The sequence below is a fragment of the Haliotis rufescens genome, unplaced genomic scaffold, assembly GCF_023055435.1.
Source record: "Haliotis rufescens isolate VD_foot unplaced genomic scaffold, xgHalRufe1.0.p SCAF_4, whole genome shotgun sequence".
NCBI lineage: Eukaryota > Metazoa > Mollusca > Gastropoda > Lepetellida > Haliotidae > Haliotis > Haliotis rufescens.
In genome coordinates, this window is record NW_025964112.1 from 64,474,826 (window position 1) to 64,497,434 (window position 22,609).

The window sequence follows — 22,609 nt, forward strand, 5'->3', positions numbered from 1 at the left end:
AATCGGAATGTCCCTTAAGTCCTTATTGCACTCGGTAGTGAAGCTAAGACGTATCTGATATTGCCGGGATATGTCGATGTTCTCTGAATGGTTAACCACGTGACATATCCAACATGGCGAGCCCCAGAAAGAAGCGTGGTTCTGTGAAACTCCCTAATAATGTGGCCCTGGAACCCGAACAGCAGGAGGAATTCGAAAAAACTGTATTGGAAATCAAAAACAGGGTAAAAATAAACTATTGTCTTGGGGTTATTAAGGTGTACAAGTTTGTCATGACGCAATATACACATATTCAATGTGTGGCGATTTTCATTTAATCCTTAACAGGCATAAGACTACTAGTTCTTTCTTTACGAAAGTTGGATGTCGTTCTGTTAATTCCAGAAACCATGCTAATCTACCTTTTGTGGGCCAATCGGTGCTCCATACGCTGTGTCAGCAAGCCGTCACCGTTTGTGGCTGAGTGTAAACACGACGCTTCCAGCACAATACCCAAGACATTTTCTAAACACTACAGTCTGCACGTCTTCTCTGTTGGAAAGACTTCCGCCTGTATCCCCACTCCAAAAGTTATATTTATCAATCCTTTCAATTATGTATTGTTTTAGGAGGAATACGGGCGTACGTCTTACTTCTGACGGCTCTGTCTTTAAGAAGAAACTTTCTTTCTACATGTGTTTTTCCTCACCACTGACTATAATGCTTCTATTTCCTTCCTGTGGAGTAGGGTCTGTAGGTGATACTAAGTTACTAATACACATGGGTACAGGCTTAAATTTCGGAAAGACTATTCCCCGCCAAAAGGGGTTATAGCGAAAACGGCACCTCAGCAAAACGTCACCGGGCGAAAACGGCATCGATTGGCGAAAACGGCACCTCGACTCGAGCGAAAACGGCACCTTATTTTTTTTTTTACCTTGGTCAAATGAATGATATTAAACTAACATTGTAACTTGCAAAGGCCAATAATTGTGAGATGTTAAAACAAGTTTACATTAGAAATTAGCCTCTGCTCCTACTATAATCCAACTTAGCTTATACGCAACTCAACTTATGGTGAAAACATAACATGCTTTGAAGAAAGATAATAGAAATTAAACTCACATCGTCTCTTACAAACACAAATAATTGTGAAATAAAACAAATAAGAAATTAGCCCCCTACTCCAATTTACTCACCGACTTTTATTCACTATACGCTTTGAAGTTTTAAGTACCTTTACTCAATTTAAACTGAAACTGTATTTAAGAGGCCTAACATGGTGCTGTCAGATCACAATTATTCACAATGGCCTTTCGATGTGTTGCATGCGAGAAGAATGACAGAAAAAAAATCAACATGCTAGCTGTATCATGTGATAACTGTGACGGGTGGAACCGGACTTTCTTTGGCCCGTTATAGAGAACTGACTTCCCTTTCCGCTGTGTGAAATTCGTAGCTCCTGTCATTGAAGAGGTGATCGGTAACTTTCATGTCAGTTTCCAGTCTGAAGAAATGAGAGTACCAAACCTATCGGAAATTCACATTACGGCTTCAGATGTACTCAATACATCAAATACCATGTAAATAAACCCTATATATTACTACAAAAATCGTTGTTATCGTTATTAAACATAGAGGTTCCGTTTTCGCCCGACACATAGTAGCCGTTTTCGCCAAATGCGGTGCCGTTTTCGCCAGAGAAATCGGTGCCGTTTTGCTGAGGTGCCGTTTTAGCCTGCACCCGCCAAAAGCTATATTATATGTTTGTATTGTCGCTCAATCCATTTACTCATATTTTTGAGGGGGAAAACTGGTTACCAAAAGGGCACTTCTGCAAAACTTCACCAATTTCCTCTCTCGAAAAAGGTAACGCAAAAGGTCTACTAATTGTTGAGTGAATGTGGCACCTCATATTCTTAACAACATTAATAACGATTTATGTAGTAGACACATATATTTTGTTTTCGGCCCACTGCTGAACATCATTAAAAACATGCATATATTAGGAGTTTATACATAAAAATAGAAATATAACTCATATGAAGTTATGAGGGACTATACAAAACTAGATAATATATCAGATAATGTATACAGAGTAGCTGAAGGGGTCGTTTTCAGCACAGGTACTACAGATATGTACCCCAGATACGTTTCTGTATACAGAAATGTACCCTAGCCAAAATAAAAATACAGAAACTCAAGTTTTTTTACTTTTACTATTTTCTGTTTTTATTGCAAATACTGTCTTTTTGTTGCAAATAATTTGAAATAAAATTTGTTACCTGTCAGTGTCAGTCATCTTGATGTCTGATACTCTTGCTTCATCAGTCCTATTTGCTTCTCTATCTTCTGAATGTACATCAATGTCTTAAGTTTGTGTAATCAATCACCTCTTCCATAATTTGGCTTAAAACATCTTGTACAAAACTTCAAAGCATGTGATGTTTTGACAATGTTTTGTTCCGCCTCTCAATCAGTCAGCAAGTAAATTGAAGTAGAAGTTAATTTCTAGTATAAACAGATGGCCTCCATGGTCTTGTTTTAGAATGTCTGCCCGAAGAGCAGCCATGTCATACCAAAAGACTTTAAAAGATGGTGCTTGTTTTTACCCTGCCTGGTCCTCGGCATGGTGGGCTAAGACAAGGACTGGTCGGTCTAGAGCCAGCATACTGTGTATGGGGGGATCAGTGCTGTTTTCGCTTGGTGACGGTTTACTACTGTGCCATTTTAGCTGTTAGCCATGCACATCATGCTCCTGAATATCATGTGTTGGTAGATGACAATGACATTATACCATTATATATGATAATACCATGACAGTCTTTGGTGACTGTGTTTTGCTTACTGGTGAAATAGGTCAATCTGCTAAATGTATGATGTGTTTGAAAAGTGAATGAGCATGCAATCTCCCTAAAATCAGACCTAAGTTCTCGCTGCCACTAAACAAAGATCTGACGACATCCCATTACGGGTCATGTCAGAACGATCTTTCGCGAACCTTGACCTCCCACTGAAAAGACTGACAAGAAGTCAACATCAGCCAATTAGAATGCAGTTTTCTCTAGCTTTTCGGCTCGTTTCAATCTGTGACTTCCATTTCAGACTATGCTTGAAAAATATGTTGACACAGTTCTCAATTAAAATTTTGAACAGAACAAACGAACATTCGGGAATGTCTCGTTGCGATTGTATGGCAATGCTTCCCACGTACTGTGCAACGCCGCCTCTGTTCAGATGTTTATTCCACGCAAACGAGAGATAGACAATAATTTTGTCAACGGGCTGTAACTGTCGTTTGGAATACCCTGTGTTAATGTTTTCGAGTTTGCATGATAAGAAAACACATTCCAACTGTCACTTTCATGATCTGGAAAGTGATGCTTTGATTGGTCGGATGAAAGGTTGTTCTGACATGACCTGTAATGGGATGTCCTCAGATCTTTGTTAAGCGATAGTGAGAATTAAGATCGGATTTTAATGAGATTGATGAGCATGCTGTGTAAACATGGTGAATCAGGCAATTGTATGGTTCCGTCATCTCACAAACTGGCTACTAATAGACATTCTACCATTGTTTGGAAGAATGTCTGACTTTGATCGGTTACAAATAATATAATAAAATTTACTAACATTTTCAGTAAACTCAAGTTTTCCAATGACACTATATTTTCCCCCATCTCAGAAAACATTATCAGTTGATCACCGCGATCACGTAACACTGAAATACTTGTCAACAAATCCGAACTGAAGTACGCAATTTAATCCTATTATTATAATATCTGGTAATAAAAAAAATCATTGTTTATCTGGACTAATGGTTTCCAATATATCTGAATTATATTCAAAATTTCATTCAATAACAATAATAATGTGTACAATAATTTTGGTAAAATCATATGCGAAGTGATCGGTAGATCACACAACACACCGTTATTAACAGCAACCACTGTCAGATTACCGCTGTCGACGCCTTGAAACAAACTTTAGTTGCAAGAGCATGGATACACATATCATAAATGCCGTACCATGACTCGCTAAAAGTTACCTTTGAGGCAGTTTGACTATTAAATGTCAACATAACGTTTTCGCAATTGAAATACGTGTAGCGCGGGAAGTCCCTATGGTGAATGGTCAAAATCATTCCATACGTCAAAAAATATCCTGCATAAAATTTGTACCAAAGTGCTACGCTTATGGTTCTTATAATTTTAAGTATATATGGTGGAAGCTGCAACTAAAATAACACGATTTTGGAATACATTATTCCTGTTAAAATATTAATTTCAGATACAATTTCTTCCGACCATTGCATCAAATTTCTTTAAAGTGGTATCACTGGGTACATTTTAACTGAATCACCGGTTGATTGGGAGGAAACGTGTGCACAGCCGATTGCTAATTTCAGGCTTAGTTTACGAGAAAATACACATGGTAATCTTAATCTCTGCAATTAAAACAATGCCTTTGAGAGCAGGAAATACATTTTAAATGGTAAATCATCATGTTTAGTGACGTTTATATCAAAATTTCATATTTTTGTTGACCAAGTTTGTTATACCTGTTTATTCATCTGAAGGGATACGATGTGTTTTCTATTTTTTGAAAGCGCATATTTATACTCGATAAATCTTTTTTTACACTATGAATCATAATGAAACTTCTATTCTAATCTTTTTTGAAACTCTGAAACGTGCAACGTAGAAAAGAAAATATGGTTAACATGGTTAATGAACAAAGTGTGACTAGCCATGCTGGCCATCTATTTTACGTTTCACAAAGCCCTTGGTAAATTTAACTGTCCACAGGCTGATGGGCAAGTAATTAAAATAACAGGTATCTAACTACAGTGGCACTACATCAGATTTCAAAAGACAGTAACTTTGTCTGCTTATTGACTGACGTGTATCAGCTGATTTGTTCTAACCTAGTTTCTAATGTGCGTTCAGGGAACAGGGGATGTCAGCCAGCCTGGAGTTGTCTACATCGGACATATTCCACGTGGATTCTTCGAGCCACAGATGGAGTCCTTCTTTTCACAGTTTGGGAAGGTGACACGGCTCCGTATGGCTAGGAGTAAAAGGGTAAGTCCCAAATCAAACACTTGAATTTTCTCTCTGGTAACCACGTATTTCTCTTAAAGGGGCATTTGTGGTAGGAACTACTGCACTCTGAGTAGGCTGAGATTATACGAGTGATCTGACAGGTCAATATGATGTCATAACACACAAATTTCATTGGTTAATGCATAAACGGGTGACATCATGTAAACACCCATCCACGTGTGCCGTTTGGCAACAAGGATGTAAGTTTTAATTGTAATAAAATATCCTTCAAACGATTCCAAGACTTTTCAACAAATGCATAGGTCTTTGGTTTCAAAACCTACCTGCAATGTTGTCTTCACATCTTCACAAAATGAAGCTGTGGAATGTTCACGATTTGTGTTTTTATTCTAGTCTAACACAAAAGTTAGTTCTGCGCTTTTCTCTGGACGAGAACGAAACACGTTTGTCGTGAAGAATAAGAGCAGTGTTTATGAACAAAACACCATAATATGTATCAAGCAACCAATCATAATCCTGCATTTTATGGTATGTCTGCAGTTTATGAATAGCATTTCTCACAATATGTACGTCAATCAGTGATTTCAACAGTGTTTTATTCACAGTGATGAAAGTATTTTTTCTTGTCGTTTCCATCAATGTTTTCATTGCCCAGTAGCAATGTGTTTTGGCAAAGTCATACTTGTCTGAAATATAATGTTGTTTAAAAAAAAATGCCTTTCAATAATTGTGTAAGTTATTTTATGACATTTTAAAATAAGTTCTACTAATTTGTTACTAGAATATATTCTATAGATTATTTTTATGATATGTATTGAGTCGCTTTGCTTCGGAAATGAATTTTTAACGCAACAGTCAGTGATATTGTAATATTATTGCTAAAATGGTGTAAAACATGACTCATTCACTTATGTTTCAGACTGGTAACTCAAGGGGTTATGCCTTTGTAGAGTTTGCTTCTGAAGAGGTGGCCAAGATTGTCGCTGACACAATGAACAACTACCTCATGTTTGAGAAGCTTCTGAAATGTACGTATCCCATGATATCCCATGTTTACCATGTTTCACATATGTTCGCTATGTCAGCATCAGAGGACAGCACAGATGCCATGCATGGGGATCCCAGGTGAGAATGAGTTCCCGCCATCACATACTAGTCATTAGATTAGGGTAGACTTGTTGTGATTCGATGGGTGTGGTTTGACAGATTGTGTGTCGTTGTGCCCTGGCTAGGGTCTGTGCTTATGCTGTAGACCACCTGGTTGTGTGCTCATGCTGTAGACGACCTGGTTGTGTGCTCATGCTGTAGACCACCTGGTTGTGTGCTCATGCTGTAGACCACCTGGTTGCGTGCTGATGCTGTAGACCACCTGGTTGCGTGCTGATGCTGTAGACCACCTGGTTGTGTGCTGATGCTGTAGACCACCTGGTTGTGTGCTGATGCTGTAGACCACCTGGTTGTGTGCTGATGCTGTAGACCACCTGGTTGTGTGCTCATGCTGTAGACCACCTGGTTGCGTGCAGACTGCTGACAGCATTCACCCACCTGCTCGCCCAATGTCTTAAAGGCAGTTACATGTGGGACAACTCATGTGTAACTAGCTCTTTTCCTGCATATAGAATAGGTCTTCAGCAACCCATGCTTGCCGTAAAAGGTGACTATGCTTGTCGTAAAAGGCGGCTAACGGATCGGGTGGTCGGGCTCGCTGACTTGGTTGATGCATGTCATCGATCCCAATTGCGTGGATCGATGCTCATGATATTAATCACTGGATTGTCTGGTCCAGACTCGATTATTTACAGACCGCCGTGATATAGACGGAATATTGCTGAGTGCGGCGTTAAACAACAAACCAACCAACCCAATTGCATGGGTTGATGCTTACATCAATAACTGGATTGCCTGGTCCAGACTCGATTATTTACAGACCGCCGTCATATAGCTTGAATATTTCTGAGTGCGGAGTAAAACAACAAACCAACCAACCAACCAACCAAACTCGATTATGCAGAACTTACTCAGTTAACTACTGAAAAGTCTGGCCTTGGGGGGGGCACGGGTGGCCCAGTCGTCTAAGGCGCCGCGATTCGCTGTGCAGAGTTGTGTCCCTTGGGCACGCCAGAAACCTATGATTGTGGGTTCGAATCCCGTTTCGCCCCAATTATGTTTGTAGGTTTGTCAGCACCATACCCGTGCTCGTGGGTTTCACCGAAGTGGTAAACGTCTGAGACCTGCATCACTTCGGGCTTTCCTCCCACATTAAGCTGACACGCCGTGATATAACTGGAATACTGTTAAAAGCGGCGTTAAACCCAACTCACTCACTCACTCACTCTGGCCTTGGGGTTAGAATTGATCCTCAGCATGTACTGGTCATAAGAGGCAAGCCAATTTATCAGATGGTCAGACTCAGTGACTTGGTTGATGGCGTGACATTGTACCCCGATGACCTGTATTGTTGTTCACAATATCAATCACTTGATTGTCTGGTCTAGACTCAATTATTTACAGGCTGCTATCATATACAAAGTAGACACAATTTATGGATAACAACTTCTTTAATTTCTGTAAAGGCGACATTTCGGAATAGATCCTTATACTGTTGTCATGGTTGTCAAGCAAGCAACTTGTGTGTACCTTGTCATCTGCCAACTTTTAAGTAATGCCTATCAAACAATTCGCTATGATGTAGCTGGAATATTGCTGAGTGTGTTGTTAAACAATCAAACAAACCAAGTGTTTTTCTTGTTGTACCAGGTGCATTCTTGCCAAAGGAGAAGGTACATGAAGCACTCTTCAAGGGATGTAATCGGAAGTTCAAGCGCCCCAAGAGTCATGTGAATGCTATACAGCGCCACAACGCTGTCAAGTCCAAGGCCAAACAGTTGACTCTCGCAAGAAAGACACTCAGCAAGCAGAAGAAATGTTTCTCCAAGTTAGCAGAACTGGGTATCGACTTCACGTCTGACGACATCACGACGGTCAGTGCTATGCAGGGAACGCCACTCCACTTTCTAGAATAGTTCCATCTGGTTTGTTACATAGCCCTCTTTAGATATGGGGGGCACAGGTGGCCCAGTCATCTAAGGCGCGCAATTCGCTGTGCATAGTTGTGTCCCTTGGGCACGCCAGAAACCTATGATTGTGGGTTCGAATCCCGGTTCACCCCAATGATGTTAGCTGACACGCCGTGATATAACTGGAATACTGTTAAAAGCGGCATTAACCTCAACCCAACTCACTCACTCACTAGATATGCTACAGCAGTCAATTTCCAAAATAGTTTTAAGAAATCATAATTAAAAGTACGAGATGTATTATTGTGCTTGACACAGATGTTTTTTTAAACATGGTATTTTGGAAACAATGTTTTAAATTACTATTTCACATTTTGTTTGTTTCATTGTCTAATTACATTTTAAACATGGTATTTTGGAAACAATGTTTTAAATTACTATTTCACATTTTGTTTGTTTCATTGTCTAATTACATTTTGTGATAACATTGTGTCTGTTCCAAAGTAATCCCTTGCATGATTAACCCTTCTCAGTAAAGGCACTTTACCTTCCAGAACCTATCTGTAAAGAGGAACGTAAAGTCTCCTGTCCCCAACACTGTGAAGGGTAAAGATGGCAGCAACAAGGCCATATTGTGGGAGGACAGCACAGAGGAGGAAATATCCTTCAAGACACCTCCGAATGTTATCAAGTCATCCAAACTGACGAGGACCACAAGTGGTTCGTTGAAGATTAATATGGATGATTCAGTGACGATAGAACTGGAACTGAAAAAGGGGAAGGCAAAGAAAGTTGTCAAAAAAGACAGCAAGAAAAATGAGGGAAAAGTCCCTGTGATTCCTAAAGTAGGGGAGAAGGGCAAGTTGAAGAGTACAAGGATGAAAAGGAAAGTCGTCAAGTGAACAGTTGGTGCAGTTGGGCATGATTGGGAGGGTGGTCGATGATGTGACCGGGACAGGGTGGTCGATTATGTGACTGGGAGAGGGTGGTCGATGATGTGACTGAGAGAGGGTGGTCGATGATGTAACCGGAGAGAGGGTTTGTGAATGATATGACGGGGAGAGGGCTTGGAAGGACTCCATGCCGGTGTATAGCTTCAGGATTGTATGCTATATCACATTAAAGGTGTGATCATGTCACATGAGATTTTCCTGACTCAAAGGCCTCACTCCATGTATCCTAGCAACCTCAAGTGTGGGGATGGTGTTGTAATTGAGTACAGTCTTATTTGACAAAGTTGATCCTTTCATACTGATTCTTTCTTGGTAAGTAAGGTGTTGCAAACATGCTAGGTTGCACTTGTATTTCATTTATATTTGTTTATACCACACTGACAAGTCTTATGTGAGACGTGGATATCAGGATTATGAGATTGTGTTCTGGGTGGGAGGATGTGAGAATGGCATCCTCTGTTGGGATGGTGTGAATCGTGTGTTTATGGTTGGATAATGTAAACATGTCTTGTAAACAACTTCCTTGTTTCCCCTGTATGATGACAGTGCTATGTAAAGATGATGTACATACCATGATTCCTATCTGCTCGTGATGGCAATAAAACCATGATTGTCCATGTGTGTTGTTGGTGATGTTCAGTAGTCGTGGGGAAGCAGGGCTGTCATTGAACGTGATCATCAGCCAGGGCTGTAATGAGGCACATAGTTGCCACACTGAATGGGAAGAAGTTAACCCAGTGTTGCATGCCATCCTCCCGTAGCAAGTGAGTTAACCGACTGTAAAAATCCAGTTTCCACCCGAACTAGGCTGGAATGTTGGAGTTATATATTGGCTGGACTAACGAGTCTGTGCATAGTCCAATCAAAATCGTGCAATGAACTAGACATCTGGTTCGTAAACATTGATTTCAACGTGCAGATTTTGGTTGACTGCAGGATTTTCCAAGCACGTTTACCGCCAACTGGGAGTCGACAGATATTTTGCAAATCTTTTCATGTTTTTAATCAAGGTTCTCAACATGCTCAGGTGGCCTGATGCACTTTGTGAGGTAAGGCCCGTCATATTACAATATAGATCTTGATTATCGATCAGATGGTTTTGACTGGGGGTCCTAAGTTCACTTAACTGCAGGCTTTGGAACAGTGCTACTCATACCCTGATAGGGATTATTAACTGTGCTAGCTGCATAGGGAGACAGACCCATGAAGAACTGCAGTAGAAAAGGTCTTCAGCAACCCATGCCTACCGTAAAAGGCGACTATGCTTGTCGTAAGTGGCAACTAAAATGATCAGGTAGTCAGGTTCGCTGACTTGGTTGATGCATATCATCATATCCCAGTTGCATGGATCGATGCTCATGTTAATCACTGGATTGTCTGGTCCAGCCTCGATAATTTACAGACTGCCGTCATATAGCTGGAATATTGCTGAGTGCCGTGTTAAACGGCTAACAAACAAATCCATAGGGAGATGGCAACATATTTTAGTGTTTACTTTGTTTATTATTACTGAAGCTTAATGTGTCACTTCATGCCCAATCATGGTATTTATACATCTCCAAACATCCAGTCAGATTTATCCCCAAGCTGTTCACTTAGAACATCCCTATCAAAGGTTGAGGTGTATATACATGTCTGTAAGACATTCATTCTGTGACTGACCGCTTCCATGGTCTAGTGGATGGAGCATTGTGGGTCCCTGCCCGACTCATACCAAAAGACGTTAATAGATGGTACTTGTTGTTACCCTGCCTGGTGCTCGCAGTTAGGGGATAAAACAATTACTGGTTGGCTTGGAGTCAGTATACCTTGTCTGAGTGGGGTATTCTTTTTATACTGTGGCATGGTATCTCAGTGGCTATAAAATCTGCATTAGTCCTGACTAGTGCAGCAGCAGGTGTTGCTATATATAAGTGTTACAATCTTGGACACCACATTAAACCCTATTTCACCTTGCCTCACTATTCTTTTGATTATTACAAGGTTTTGAAAGCTGTACACGACACCAACTGCCCATGGAACCAATAATCCTTCTGATGACGCTCTGTGGAATTGCAGCCCATTCTTCTTGCAGAACTTGGCAATATTGCTGCAGATTCTGTAGCCCTGGATGAAGTTGACTTAACCGTCTGAGATCATTCCACAGATACTCAACATTTGGATGAAATATGGTCAACTCCTCCACGAAAACTAGCTCAGATGAGTGCTGTGTATGGATGAACATTGCCATGGCGCCAAGTGCTTGCAGAGGCAGGACAAGAGAGGGTAAGGTCTGGTCACAGAAACTGGATCCTGTGGACTTGCCCTGAATATATACAAAATCTGTTCTTCGACCGTAAGAGATTGTTCCCCACTTTTATGACTTCCTCCACCGAATCTGTCGACTTCTTGTGCACTGGGCCACGCCACGCCACGCCGCGCCACCACATGGCACGCCACCACATGGCACGCCACGCCACGCCAAGCCAACAACTTGGAAACCACTGATGACGTATTATTCGACACCACTGCTGCAGAGGTAAAGTTAATGCCAACGTAGAACTTTAGCTTGGATTCTGGCACCCCATAAACAGTTACAGATATAGCCTGTTCAGGTATAGGACCTACAGCAGGTAGGTCCTGCTTCGAAGGGGAAGGACCCGGATACTGGGCTGCTGTGACGATGCTGTGTCTCCCTCATCCTTGAAGATCTCTAGTGGTATCATGTTGCCGATGGGCTATGCAACTGACGCTTGTGATTCACTAGCTTCAAGTCGATGAACATCATTATTTGTCGCATTAATTGAATACTGACTCTTCGCATGGCAGTTTTCAAGATCCACTTCGTTAACTGAATGTTTAGTGAAAACGACCCTCATTAATATGACCAAGAACCACTGGCATTCTATTTCAGTTGAGTTCAAAGCCACAACATGCATTGGAAACCACAGACTTTAGTGAATTTTCCACGGCGTTTACTTGGTATTCTCATGCAGTTGCCTGAGCAGAATATCATAATCCTGGCTATTAAAGGTATTGTCTTTCGGAAACAGTCAACCAGTTGGATTCCTTTGAAACCCAAGAAAACCGAAGCCATCACTTTGCCAGCTGGACAGACATAGATGTTTCCATTGCCTTGACTGTTGTTTAGTCTAAGGCTGATAGCAGTGAACCCATGCTTACACATCGCTCAGCAAAATCAGTTTGGTCTTCTTTAAAACTATGTACATTTTCTCGAGAGAACCTGGACCGTTTCTGATCAGAAATCCGAAGCCTTGGAGCCCAGCTTTCCGAAACATTAGTCGTGCCGGGCTCATTTTTCAGAATGTTCGTAACTCGATCACGAGAGATATCTACTGTATTGGCTCTGTGACGTGTGTTGAGTCATCGACTATAGTGTCATGTATTTTATCAACCCTTTCCTTAGTCGGAGCAGTTGAAGGACTTCCTCATCTTGGATCATCTTAGAAGCTCTCTCTTCTCTTGAACTCCGCTGCATACCTCTCGACAGAAACGAAGGAACAAGCACCATCCCCTAAAGTTGACACTGTCCGCTTGGATGACTGTTCATCTTTTCAGATGATGACAGCGCGGCAGCCAATTTCGTTCATTTTCAACAACAGAGAAAACCTAGTCACTTTTATGCCTGCAGGAATATTGTACCTGGTTGTGTATTTAGTTCATATGCAGACTACCACTTGATATTCTGGGGATTTCATTGGAAGAAATAAACTGTCCCTGAAAATTCTTGACAAAAATTAATATACTAGCCACATAAAGAAACTGTGCACGGAGAAAATATATTCTGGATTGAAATACAACACAGCAAGAACAAAATGATGCAGACGCTGTAGCAGCTGACTGATCGGACCATAAGAAAATGTCAACGGGACCTGAACAACATCTGTTACGATGACGTCAGAAGATCAAAACGGAGTAGGGGGTCATACGACAAAGTCACAAAGTCAATAACGGGTATGACCACCCTGTGCGTGAATCACAGCAGTGCATCGGCGACGCATGGAGTCCACCAAATGGGCATGGAAGGCCTGGGTAATGTCCTGCCATATCCTCCTCAAATCCTGTGCCAAGTCACGGACGTTATCTGGAGGATGTGGAAGACGACACAGACGGCGCTCCATTTCATCCCGCACATGCTCTATTGGGAAGAGATCTGGAGAAACTGCAGGCAATAGCAGTAACATGACATTGTTATGGTGAAGGAAATCCATTGCGACCCTAGCCGTGTAAAGGACGAGCGTTGTCCTGTTGAAATGTCAATCCCGGGCCATGACGTTGCAGGAAAGGAATGACCACAGGCCTCAGAATCTGATCTCTGTAGCCAACACCGGTGAGATTGCCCTGAACAACCACCAAAGGGGTTCGGTGCCGTGCCGTGCCCAAATCATCACAGAGCCACCTCCAAAACGATTCCTCTCCACAATACAGTTGCGTGCATAACGTTCTCCCAAACGCCGGTAGACACATTGGCGCCCGTCACTGTGGGAAATGTTGAACCTCGATTCATCTGTAAAGACAACATTCCTCCACCATATTCGAGGTTGGCGAACATGATTTCGACACCATCTTAGACGGTTGACTCGATGACGGTGTGTCAGGATGGGACGTATGGCAGGGCGTCGTGGTCGAATCCCGTACTGACGTAAACGATTCCTGACAGTGTTGGGATGGATACGGCGCAGTCCAGGAATTGTCTGGGGCGTCGTTACTGCCGTTTGGAACCTGTGTCGGAGATGTGTAACTCGAATCCATCTGTCCTGTCTTAGCGTCGTTACTCGGGGACGTCCTGAACGTGGGTGGTCGGCAACGTCATTTGTGTTCTGATAACGCCTCATGCTTTCCAAAGTGACAGCGAATTTTGAATGTCTCCAATAATTGCTGTGTTCAAACCTATATTTCATATATGGACGGTGTGCCCTTATATCTATATTTTTTCCGTGCACAGTTTCTTAATGTGGCTAGTATATATTTCAGACCTTTGAAAAAATAAGACATTGCCTGCCACTAGAATTACATTGTTGCAAGGTGTTTTTCTTAAAAATAATTCAGGCTCATAGTTTTATTTAAAGGACAATCTTGCTTTGCAGCTGAAGCTAAAATGTTTTGTTATCTCAATACAAAATCCAAGGCCCCATGCCCAGAATATCAAATGGTCGATCCCTAAGAATGGAAAGTATTGTGCTTAATAACAGCAAACTGTTAAGGGTGCACTAAACGTCCCTCGCAGTTAGGCTCGTAAACTTTCTGCCACCCCTCGTGTCTGGACTGGAGTGAGTGAGTGAGTGAGTTAGGTTTTACGCCGCTTTTAGCATTATTCCAGCGATATCACGGCGGGGGACACCAGAAATGGGCTTCACACATTGTACCCATGTCGGGATTCGAACCCCGCTTTAACCACTAGGCTACCCGACCGCCCCTGGCTGGACTGGAACATATAAGACTGCAACATGGAAGTGGAACATTCACACCCTCACTCACACTGACTCAGAGTAGCAACAGTAAGTTAGTGAATATGGGCTTGCAATATTCCAGCAATATCACGGAGGGCGAATCCAGAAATGAGATTCACACAATGTGGGAATCGGAACCGGGTCTTCGGCATGACGAGCGAACCTTAACCATTAGGCTGCCCGACCGCCCGGAGCAGCAAGTGAAATCATTTATAAGCTCCATCATTAGGAGGATGGCAAGTAGACTTACTTTCACCCTCAGTTATACATACTGACAAAGAAGATGACAATTCGTTCTAATTAAAATCAAATCTTTATCTCCGGTTTAATACCTCTTTCTCCGTCATAAATATCATATGCAGATAGTTAAATGGCATCTCTGGGATGAACTTAGTATGCTTTTCGCTGTGCAGAGTTGCGTCCCTTGGGTACACCAGAAACCTATGATTGTGGTTTCGAAGCACGGTTCGCCCCTATTATGTTTCTAGGTTTGTCAGCACCATACCGGTGCTCGTGGTTTTCACCGAGGTGGTAAACGTCTCAGACCTGCATCACTTCGGGCTTTCCTCCCACATGAAGCTGACACGCCGCGGTATAACTGTTATACTGTTAAAAGCGGCGTTAAACCCAACTCACTCATCTGTCTGGGCCCTTCCATGTTTGTTCCTGCTTTGTTTTCGGATCCGCAGACCTTTAAAATCGGGGAAAATTAACAACATCTGTATTGCAAATTTTATGCTCCGCTGAAAGTAAATATCGTATTGATAATAAACAATCTGAACAAATTGGTATCTACTCAAATATTGAATGAAACCCTATCGTGAATGCATTTGTCAATAATTGAATACAATCAATACAGAAATGACCAGCTCCATTTCACGTTATCCAGCATTCTTTAGAGGGCTAGAACCAGTGATACCAGCTGCCGACAAATCCAATAAAGTCCCGTTGAAAGCAGTTGTATTTTCCTTTCGACTTACCTGCGATCTTTTTCAGTATTTGGATTCGTAAAATAGAAAAAAGGTCTAATTATTCTACCATACTTGTCTCAGACAAAACACCAACAGCTCGTTTCATTTTGTCACACCGCGAACAACCTGTAGATTGCCTGTACACCGAGTTGTGTGTGGATGTGAACACTAGTTTATTGGTTTGTATAATCCACTCGGGACAGTAATCACATTGACGTTTTCCATTTAACATGATAAAGTATCGCCACTGACAGCAGTTGAAGCGGACATAAAATATACTAGTGTAAGATTTATACAATACTCTGTATTTTGATTTTACACTTTGAAGGGAAAATGATGCCATCCACCCGTTAGCACTGAACTTCCTCATATTTGCTGAACATGTCATTATATTTCGATCACATACGTGTCTACATATTGTTTTTTATTGTTTGTAGGATGTTCATTAGATCCTTCTTCATTATGTAGCATTGTTCTTATTTGAATTCAATAAAGAAACTGCCCTGGCATCAGTCAGAACTAGGGTGCCTGGAGTGAGTATATTTATTATATGCTCTCTGTACGTATCGGCTCACGACCCGACACTTGCCACCTAGAGTCGCCTAACTAGGAATACGCGTCCTCCTTGACGAGGTCTCTGGCCTCCTTGATGATGTCGCTAGTTGAACAGGCTTCGTTGAGGTCACCAGAACAGGTAATCAATCCTCATAAATACGGTTTTTAAAAAATGTGAAAAGTTAACTATGTGGACATAATGGAAGCTTTCATATTAAGCAACCTTTTGATGATTTTCAATGATCGATGGCTGCAGTAGCAAACATGACTGCTTAAAAGATCCTCTATATCGTTCGTCAATGCGCTGGGAACAGTTTGCTTTATGCGAATATTTCATATATCTGATGCCATAAAATCAATAAGTGTGACCTCATGGCCAAGGGATAAATCATTAAATTCTTATATACAGGAGTGGCAGATGTGTACTACTCCCTCGAAGATCTGGTTTAGAATTGGTCTTCAGTTGATGCATATCATTGTATTCCAATGGCGTAGATCGATGCTCATGGTGTCAATGACAGGATTGTCTGGTGCAGACTCAGTTATTACCATACCGCCGTCATACAGCTAGAATACTGCTGAGTGCGGGGTTAAACTACATCCACCCACATACATCCCCCTTGCAGCATCACATCCTCCCCCACAACCCCTTGCAGCATCACATCCTTCCCCACAACCCCTTGCTGCATCACATCGTTCCCCACAACCCCTTGCAGCATCACATCCTTCCCAAAAACCCCTTGCAGCATCACATCCTCCCCACAACCCCCTTGCTGCATCACATCCTCCCCACAACCCCCTTGCTGCATCACATCCTCCCCACAACCCCTTGCTGTATCACATCCTCCCCAACAACCCCTTGCTGCATCACATCCCCCACAGCCCCTTGCTGCATCACATCCTCCCCACAACCCCTTGCAGCATCACATCCTCCCCACAGCCCCTTGCTTCATCACATCCTTCCCCACAACCCCTTGCAGCATCACATCCTTCCCAAAAACCCCTTGCAGCATCACATCCTCCCCACAACCCCCTTGCTGCATCACATCCTCCCCACAACCCCTTGCTGTATCACATCCTCCCCAACAACCCCTTGCTGCATCACATCCCCCACAGCCCCTTGCTGCATCACATCCTTCCCAACAACCCCTTGCTGCATCACATCCTCCCCACCTTGCAGCATCACATCCTCCCCACAACCCCTTGCAGCATCACATCCTTCCCACATCCCCTTGCAGCATCACATCCTCCCTACAGCCCCTTGCTGCATCACATCCTTCCCCATAACCCCTTGCTGCATCACATCCTCCCCCATAACCCCTTGCAACATCACATCATTCCCACAGCCCCTTGCAGCATCACATCCTCCCCACAACCCCTTGCTGCATCACATCCTTCCCACAACCCCTTGCTGCATCACTTCCCCCCCAACAACCCCTTGCTGCATCACATCCTTCCCCACAACCCTTTGCAGCATCACATCATCCCCACAACCCCTTGCACCATCACATCCTTCCCACAACCCCTTGCTGCATCACATCCTTCCCCACAGCCCCTTGCAGCATCACATCCTCCCCCATAACCCCTTGCAGCATCCGTCGTCCCACAGCCCCTTGCAGCATCACATCCTTCCCCACAACCCCTTGCTGCATCACATCCTTCCCCCCCCCCCTTGCAGCATCACCCCCCCCCCCCCAACAACCCCTTGCAGCATCAAATCCTTCTCCACAACCCCTTGCAGCATCACATCCTCCCCACAACCCCCTTGCAGCATCACATCCCCCCCCCCCCCCCAACAACCCCTTGCAGCATCAAATCCTTCTCCACAACCCCTTGCAGCATCACATCCTCCCCACAACCCCCTTGCAGCATCACATCCTCCCCACAACCCCTTGCAGCATCACATCCTCCCCACAACCCCTTGCAGCATCACATTCTCCCCACAACCCCTTGCTGCATCACATCCTTCCCCACAACCCCTTGCAGCATCACATCCTCCCCACAACCCCTTGCAGCATCACATTCTCCCCACAACCCCTTGCTGCATCACATCCTTCCCCACAACCCCTTGCAGCATCACATCCTCCCCACAACCCCTTGCAGCATCACATTCTCCCCACAACCCCTTGCTGCATCACATCCTTCCCCACAACCCCTTGCATTATCACATCCTTCCCCACAATCCCTTGCAGCATCACATCCTTCCCCAAAACCCCTTGCAGCATCACATCCTCCCCCACAACCCCTTGCTTCATCACATCCCCCCCCAACAACCCCTTGCTGCATCACATCCTCCCCACAACCCCTTGCTGCATCACATCCTTCCCCACAACCCCTTGCAGCATCACATCCTCCCCACCTTGCAGCGTCACATCCTCCCCACCTTGCAGCATCACATCCTCCCTACAGCCCCTTGCTGCATCACATCCTCCCCACAACCCCTTGCTGCATCACATCCTTCCCCACAACCCCTTGCAGCATCACATCCTCCCCACCTTGCAGCATCACATCCTCCCCACCTTGCAGCATCACATCCTCCCTACAGCCCCTTGCTGCATCACATCCTCCCCACAACCCCTTGCTGCATCACATCCTTCCCACAACCCCTTGCTGCATCACATCCTCCCCACAACCCCTTGCAGCATCACATCCTCCCTACAGCCCCTTGCTGCATCCCATCCTCCCCACAACCCCTTGCTGCATCACATCCTCCCCACAACCCCTTGCTGCATCACATCCTCCCCACAACCCCTTGCTGCATCACATCCTTCCCCACAACCCCTTGCTGCATCACATCCTTCCCCATAACCCCTTGCAGCATCACATCCTTCCCCACAACCCCTTGCTGCATCACATCCTTCCCCACAACCCCTTGCTGCATCACATCCTTCCCCACAACCCCTTGCAGCATCACATCCTTCCCAAAAACCCCTTGCTGCATCACAACCTCCCCACAACCCCTTGCTGCATCACATCCTCCCTACAACCCCTTGCTGCATCACATCCTCCCCACAACCCCTTGCTGCATCACATCCCCCCTACAACCCCTTGCTGCATCACATCCTCCCCACCTTGCAGCATCACATCCTCCCCACCTTGCAGCATCACATCCTCCCCACCTTGCAGCATCACATCCTCCCTACATCCCCTTGCTGCATCACATCCTCCCCACAACCCCTTGCTGCATCACATCCTTCCCCACAACCCCTTGCTGCATCACATCCTTCCCCACAACCCCTTGCAGCATCACATCCTTCCCCACAACCCCTTGCTGCATCACATCCTTCCCCACAACCCCTTGCTGCATCACATCCTTCCCCACAACCCCTTGCAGCATCACATCCTTCCCAAAAACCCCTTGCTGCATCACAACCTCCCCACAACCCCTTGCTGCATCACATCCTCCCTACAACCCCTTGCTGCATCACATCCTCCCCACAACCCCTTGCTGCATCACATCCCCCCTACAACCCCTTGCTGCATCACATCCTCCCCACCTTGCAGCATCACATCCTCCCCACCTTGCAGCATCACATCCTCCCCACCTTGCAGCATCACATCCTCCCTACATCCCCTTGCTGCATCACATCCTCCCCACAACCCCTTGCTGCATCACATCCTTCCCCACAACCCCTTGCTGCATCACATCCTTCCCCACAACCCCTTGCAGCATCACATCCTTCCCCACAACCCCTTGCTGCATCACATCCTTCCCCACAACCCCTTGCTGCATCACATCCTTCCCCACAACCCCTTGCAGCATCACATCCTTCCCAAAAACCCCTTGCTGCATCACAACCTCCCCACAACCCCTTGCTGCATCACATCCTCCCTACAACCCCTTGCTGCATCACATCCTCCCCACAACCCCTTGCTGCATCACATCCCCCCTACAACCCCTTGCTGCATCACATCCTCCCCACCTTGCAGCATCACATCCTCCCCACATTGCAGCATCACATCCTCCCCACCTTGCTGCATCACATCCTCCCTACAACCCCCTGCTGCATCACATCCTCCCCTCAACCCCTTGCTGCATCACATCCTTCCCCACAACCCCTTGCAGCATCACATCCTCCCCACCTTGCAGCATCACATCCTCCCTACAGCCCCTTGCTGCATCGCATCCTCCCACAACCCCTTGCAGCATCACATCCTCCCTACAACCCCTTGCAGCATCACATCCTCCCCACCTTGCAGCATCACATCCTCCCCACCTTGCAGCATCACATCCTCCCTACATCCCCTTGCTGCATCACATCCTCCCCACAACCCCTTGCTGCATCACATCCTTCCCCACAACCCCTTGCAGCATCACATCCTCCCCACCTTGCAGCATCACATCCTCCCTACAGGCCCTTGCTGCATCGCATCCTCCCACAACCCCTTGCAGCATCACATCCTCCCTACAACCCCTTGCTGCATCACATCCTCCCCACAACCCCTTGCAGCATCACATCCTCCCCACAACCCCTTGCTGCATCACATTGAACTTATCAAGAAGAAACTGTAGTGAACTGTGTTTCGAGAAAACAGCAGGATGTTCACCAGTGTACATATTCTATCAAATGTGGAACCCACTCACTGGCTGTGTTCCTGCAATTACAACACACGTTATGTTGGAAAGGTATTTTCGTTGCTAGAATATTTTACAGCATACCGTGCATACCACATTCATCTTGGTGAATCTCATAACGTGACAGGGGGCGGTCGGGTAGCCTAATGGTGAAAGCGTTAGCTCGTCACGCCGAAGACCCGGGTTCGATTCCTGACATGGGTACAATGTGTGAAGTCCATTTCTGGTGTCCTCCGCCCTGATATTGCTGGAATATTGCTAAAAACAGCGTAAAACTATACTCACTCACTCACTCACTCATAACGTGATAAACAGAAACGCTCAGTTTGTTGAATTATTGTCATCATCTAGCATCACTCGATAAACAATACATGTTGTAGATCAGACCGCCGTTAACGCGACGTTAAACCCCATTTCACCTCACCTGTTGTAGATCATGTTTAGATTAATGCAGTTATCAAAATACGTATGTGTCATCATCCTGTAAAAACATTAATGAAACAGATTTGATGCGGGACATATCTCACTGAAGATAATCGTTGAAATATTGTATATCTCTAAGACTCATGCCATGTATTTGGAAGCATTAAACTGTCATATTGTATGGTTATTACAAGTAAGGTGGTTAGATATTGTATTAATCTATGTATGGGGGAAATATGACATGGTGGCAGGGGATATAGGTTTGTAGTCACTATTTCAAGACACAAGTCACATAATACAAGATCATTAAACGAATGTATTACAGAATGTTATTACAATGTTGTATCCAAGATTTTGGGTGTATGATTTTAATATACTGCCTACAGGTGATTACCCGTGCCCCTGGTACTCTGGTTTTTATTGACGAAACACATGAACACGGCATTGCGCTGAGGGACCAAGCATCACACTCGAATCATAGTAGGATTCGAACACTTATAAACGTCTAGTGACGTCATCCAATCGCAGACTTCCTTTCGTAGAATAACCTTTCAGTAAGGACCTTCTACAGCATACCTCTCTGACCCAGGGATATTCTATAGGATATGTCCCTCATTAGAGATTTGTTTTGCTGTTGAACACAGTCTACATCACACACACTACAATGCTGACTTAATGTCCAAACAGACAACAAATGTTGCTTATATATTTGAGTGGGACCGACCATGCGACCTTTGTATTTGAAGCCGGACGCTGATAAACCGCGATGCCTTCAAGAATCGCTTGTTTCAAGTACATGTACTCCATCAAGAGACATATTACATCCCATTCGTGACTAACTCGTGTTATTCCGGGACAAGCCGAATAGCGACTCGTGCCCCTCTCATGGCCATTATTGCGACTGGGTTCCGTCTTAGCGCAAACGGGCATACCTAAAACAATTGTCAACTCGTTGCGTAATGGTTCACATATATTTCCCCATATCTTATATATAATTCAGATGCAATTTAAAGCACAAGGACGTGCGGAATTATACAGTATGATTGAACGCATGTAACTGTGTCTTGGGTATATTTTTAGATGCAAGATATATGTGAAATCCAAAATTATTTATGAGGGATTATTTGACAAAGAACTCGAACTCATACGCTCATTCTGATTGGTTTGTCGTATTTTCGCACAAACAGTCATCGATAGGGGAACGAGTCTTCTTGCAGGTTACGGAAAGGGGCGAGTGGTGACGAATGATAACATTCGTTTCCGTAAGGTTCATGAAAGTGTGTTGGAAACATACAATTGTTCATAAATGTTGTGTCTGATTTTTCGTTCGGTTTATAAGATCGATAAAACACTTTTCCTCTTGTTTGTTTATAACTGTAAACACTCGGGGTCGTGTTTGTCACTTCAGACAAACACTCTGGAGCGTGTTTTATCCTGTACACAACAACAAAGGCGGAACAATAGGACAAGGTGGGATGTTAATCACACCATTCATTCATCATTAATAATCTTGCCACATTTGTCTGTAAAGAAACAATACAAAGCAAACATAAAACAGGACTGAAATGTTTACATAAAACATGAGGGCACCAAACCGTGACGGATCGTGAGTGTTTCCG

General features: G+C 44.2%; 2 protein-coding genes across 2 annotated transcripts; both read left to right on the forward strand.

The window, feature by feature from the left end:
- Nucleotides 1-36: 36 nt before the first annotated feature.
- LOC124152904 (MKI67 FHA domain-interacting nucleolar phosphoprotein-like) lies at nt 37-9,630 on the forward strand. The gene is made up of 5 exons (XM_046525983.2): nt 37-224; nt 4,929-5,063; nt 5,965-6,073; nt 7,803-8,026; nt 8,617-9,630. Exons 1-5 carry the CDS (start codon nt 114-116, stop codon nt 8,962-8,964), a joined length of 927 nt encoding a protein of 308 aa, XP_046381939.1. The 5' UTR covers nt 37-113; the 3' UTR covers nt 8,965-9,630.
- A 1,553-nt stretch (nt 9,631-11,183) lies between these two features.
- Nucleotides 11,184-20,504, forward strand: LOC125372293 (proline-rich protein 36-like). The gene is made up of 3 exons (XM_048381617.1): nt 11,184-11,280; nt 16,738-17,552; nt 17,733-20,504. The coding sequence occupies exons 1-3, from the start codon at nt 11,184-11,186 to the stop codon at nt 20,502-20,504; spliced, it is 3,684 nt and encodes a 1,227-aa protein (XP_048237574.1).
- The last annotated feature ends 2,105 nt before the right edge of the window (nt 20,505-22,609 follow it).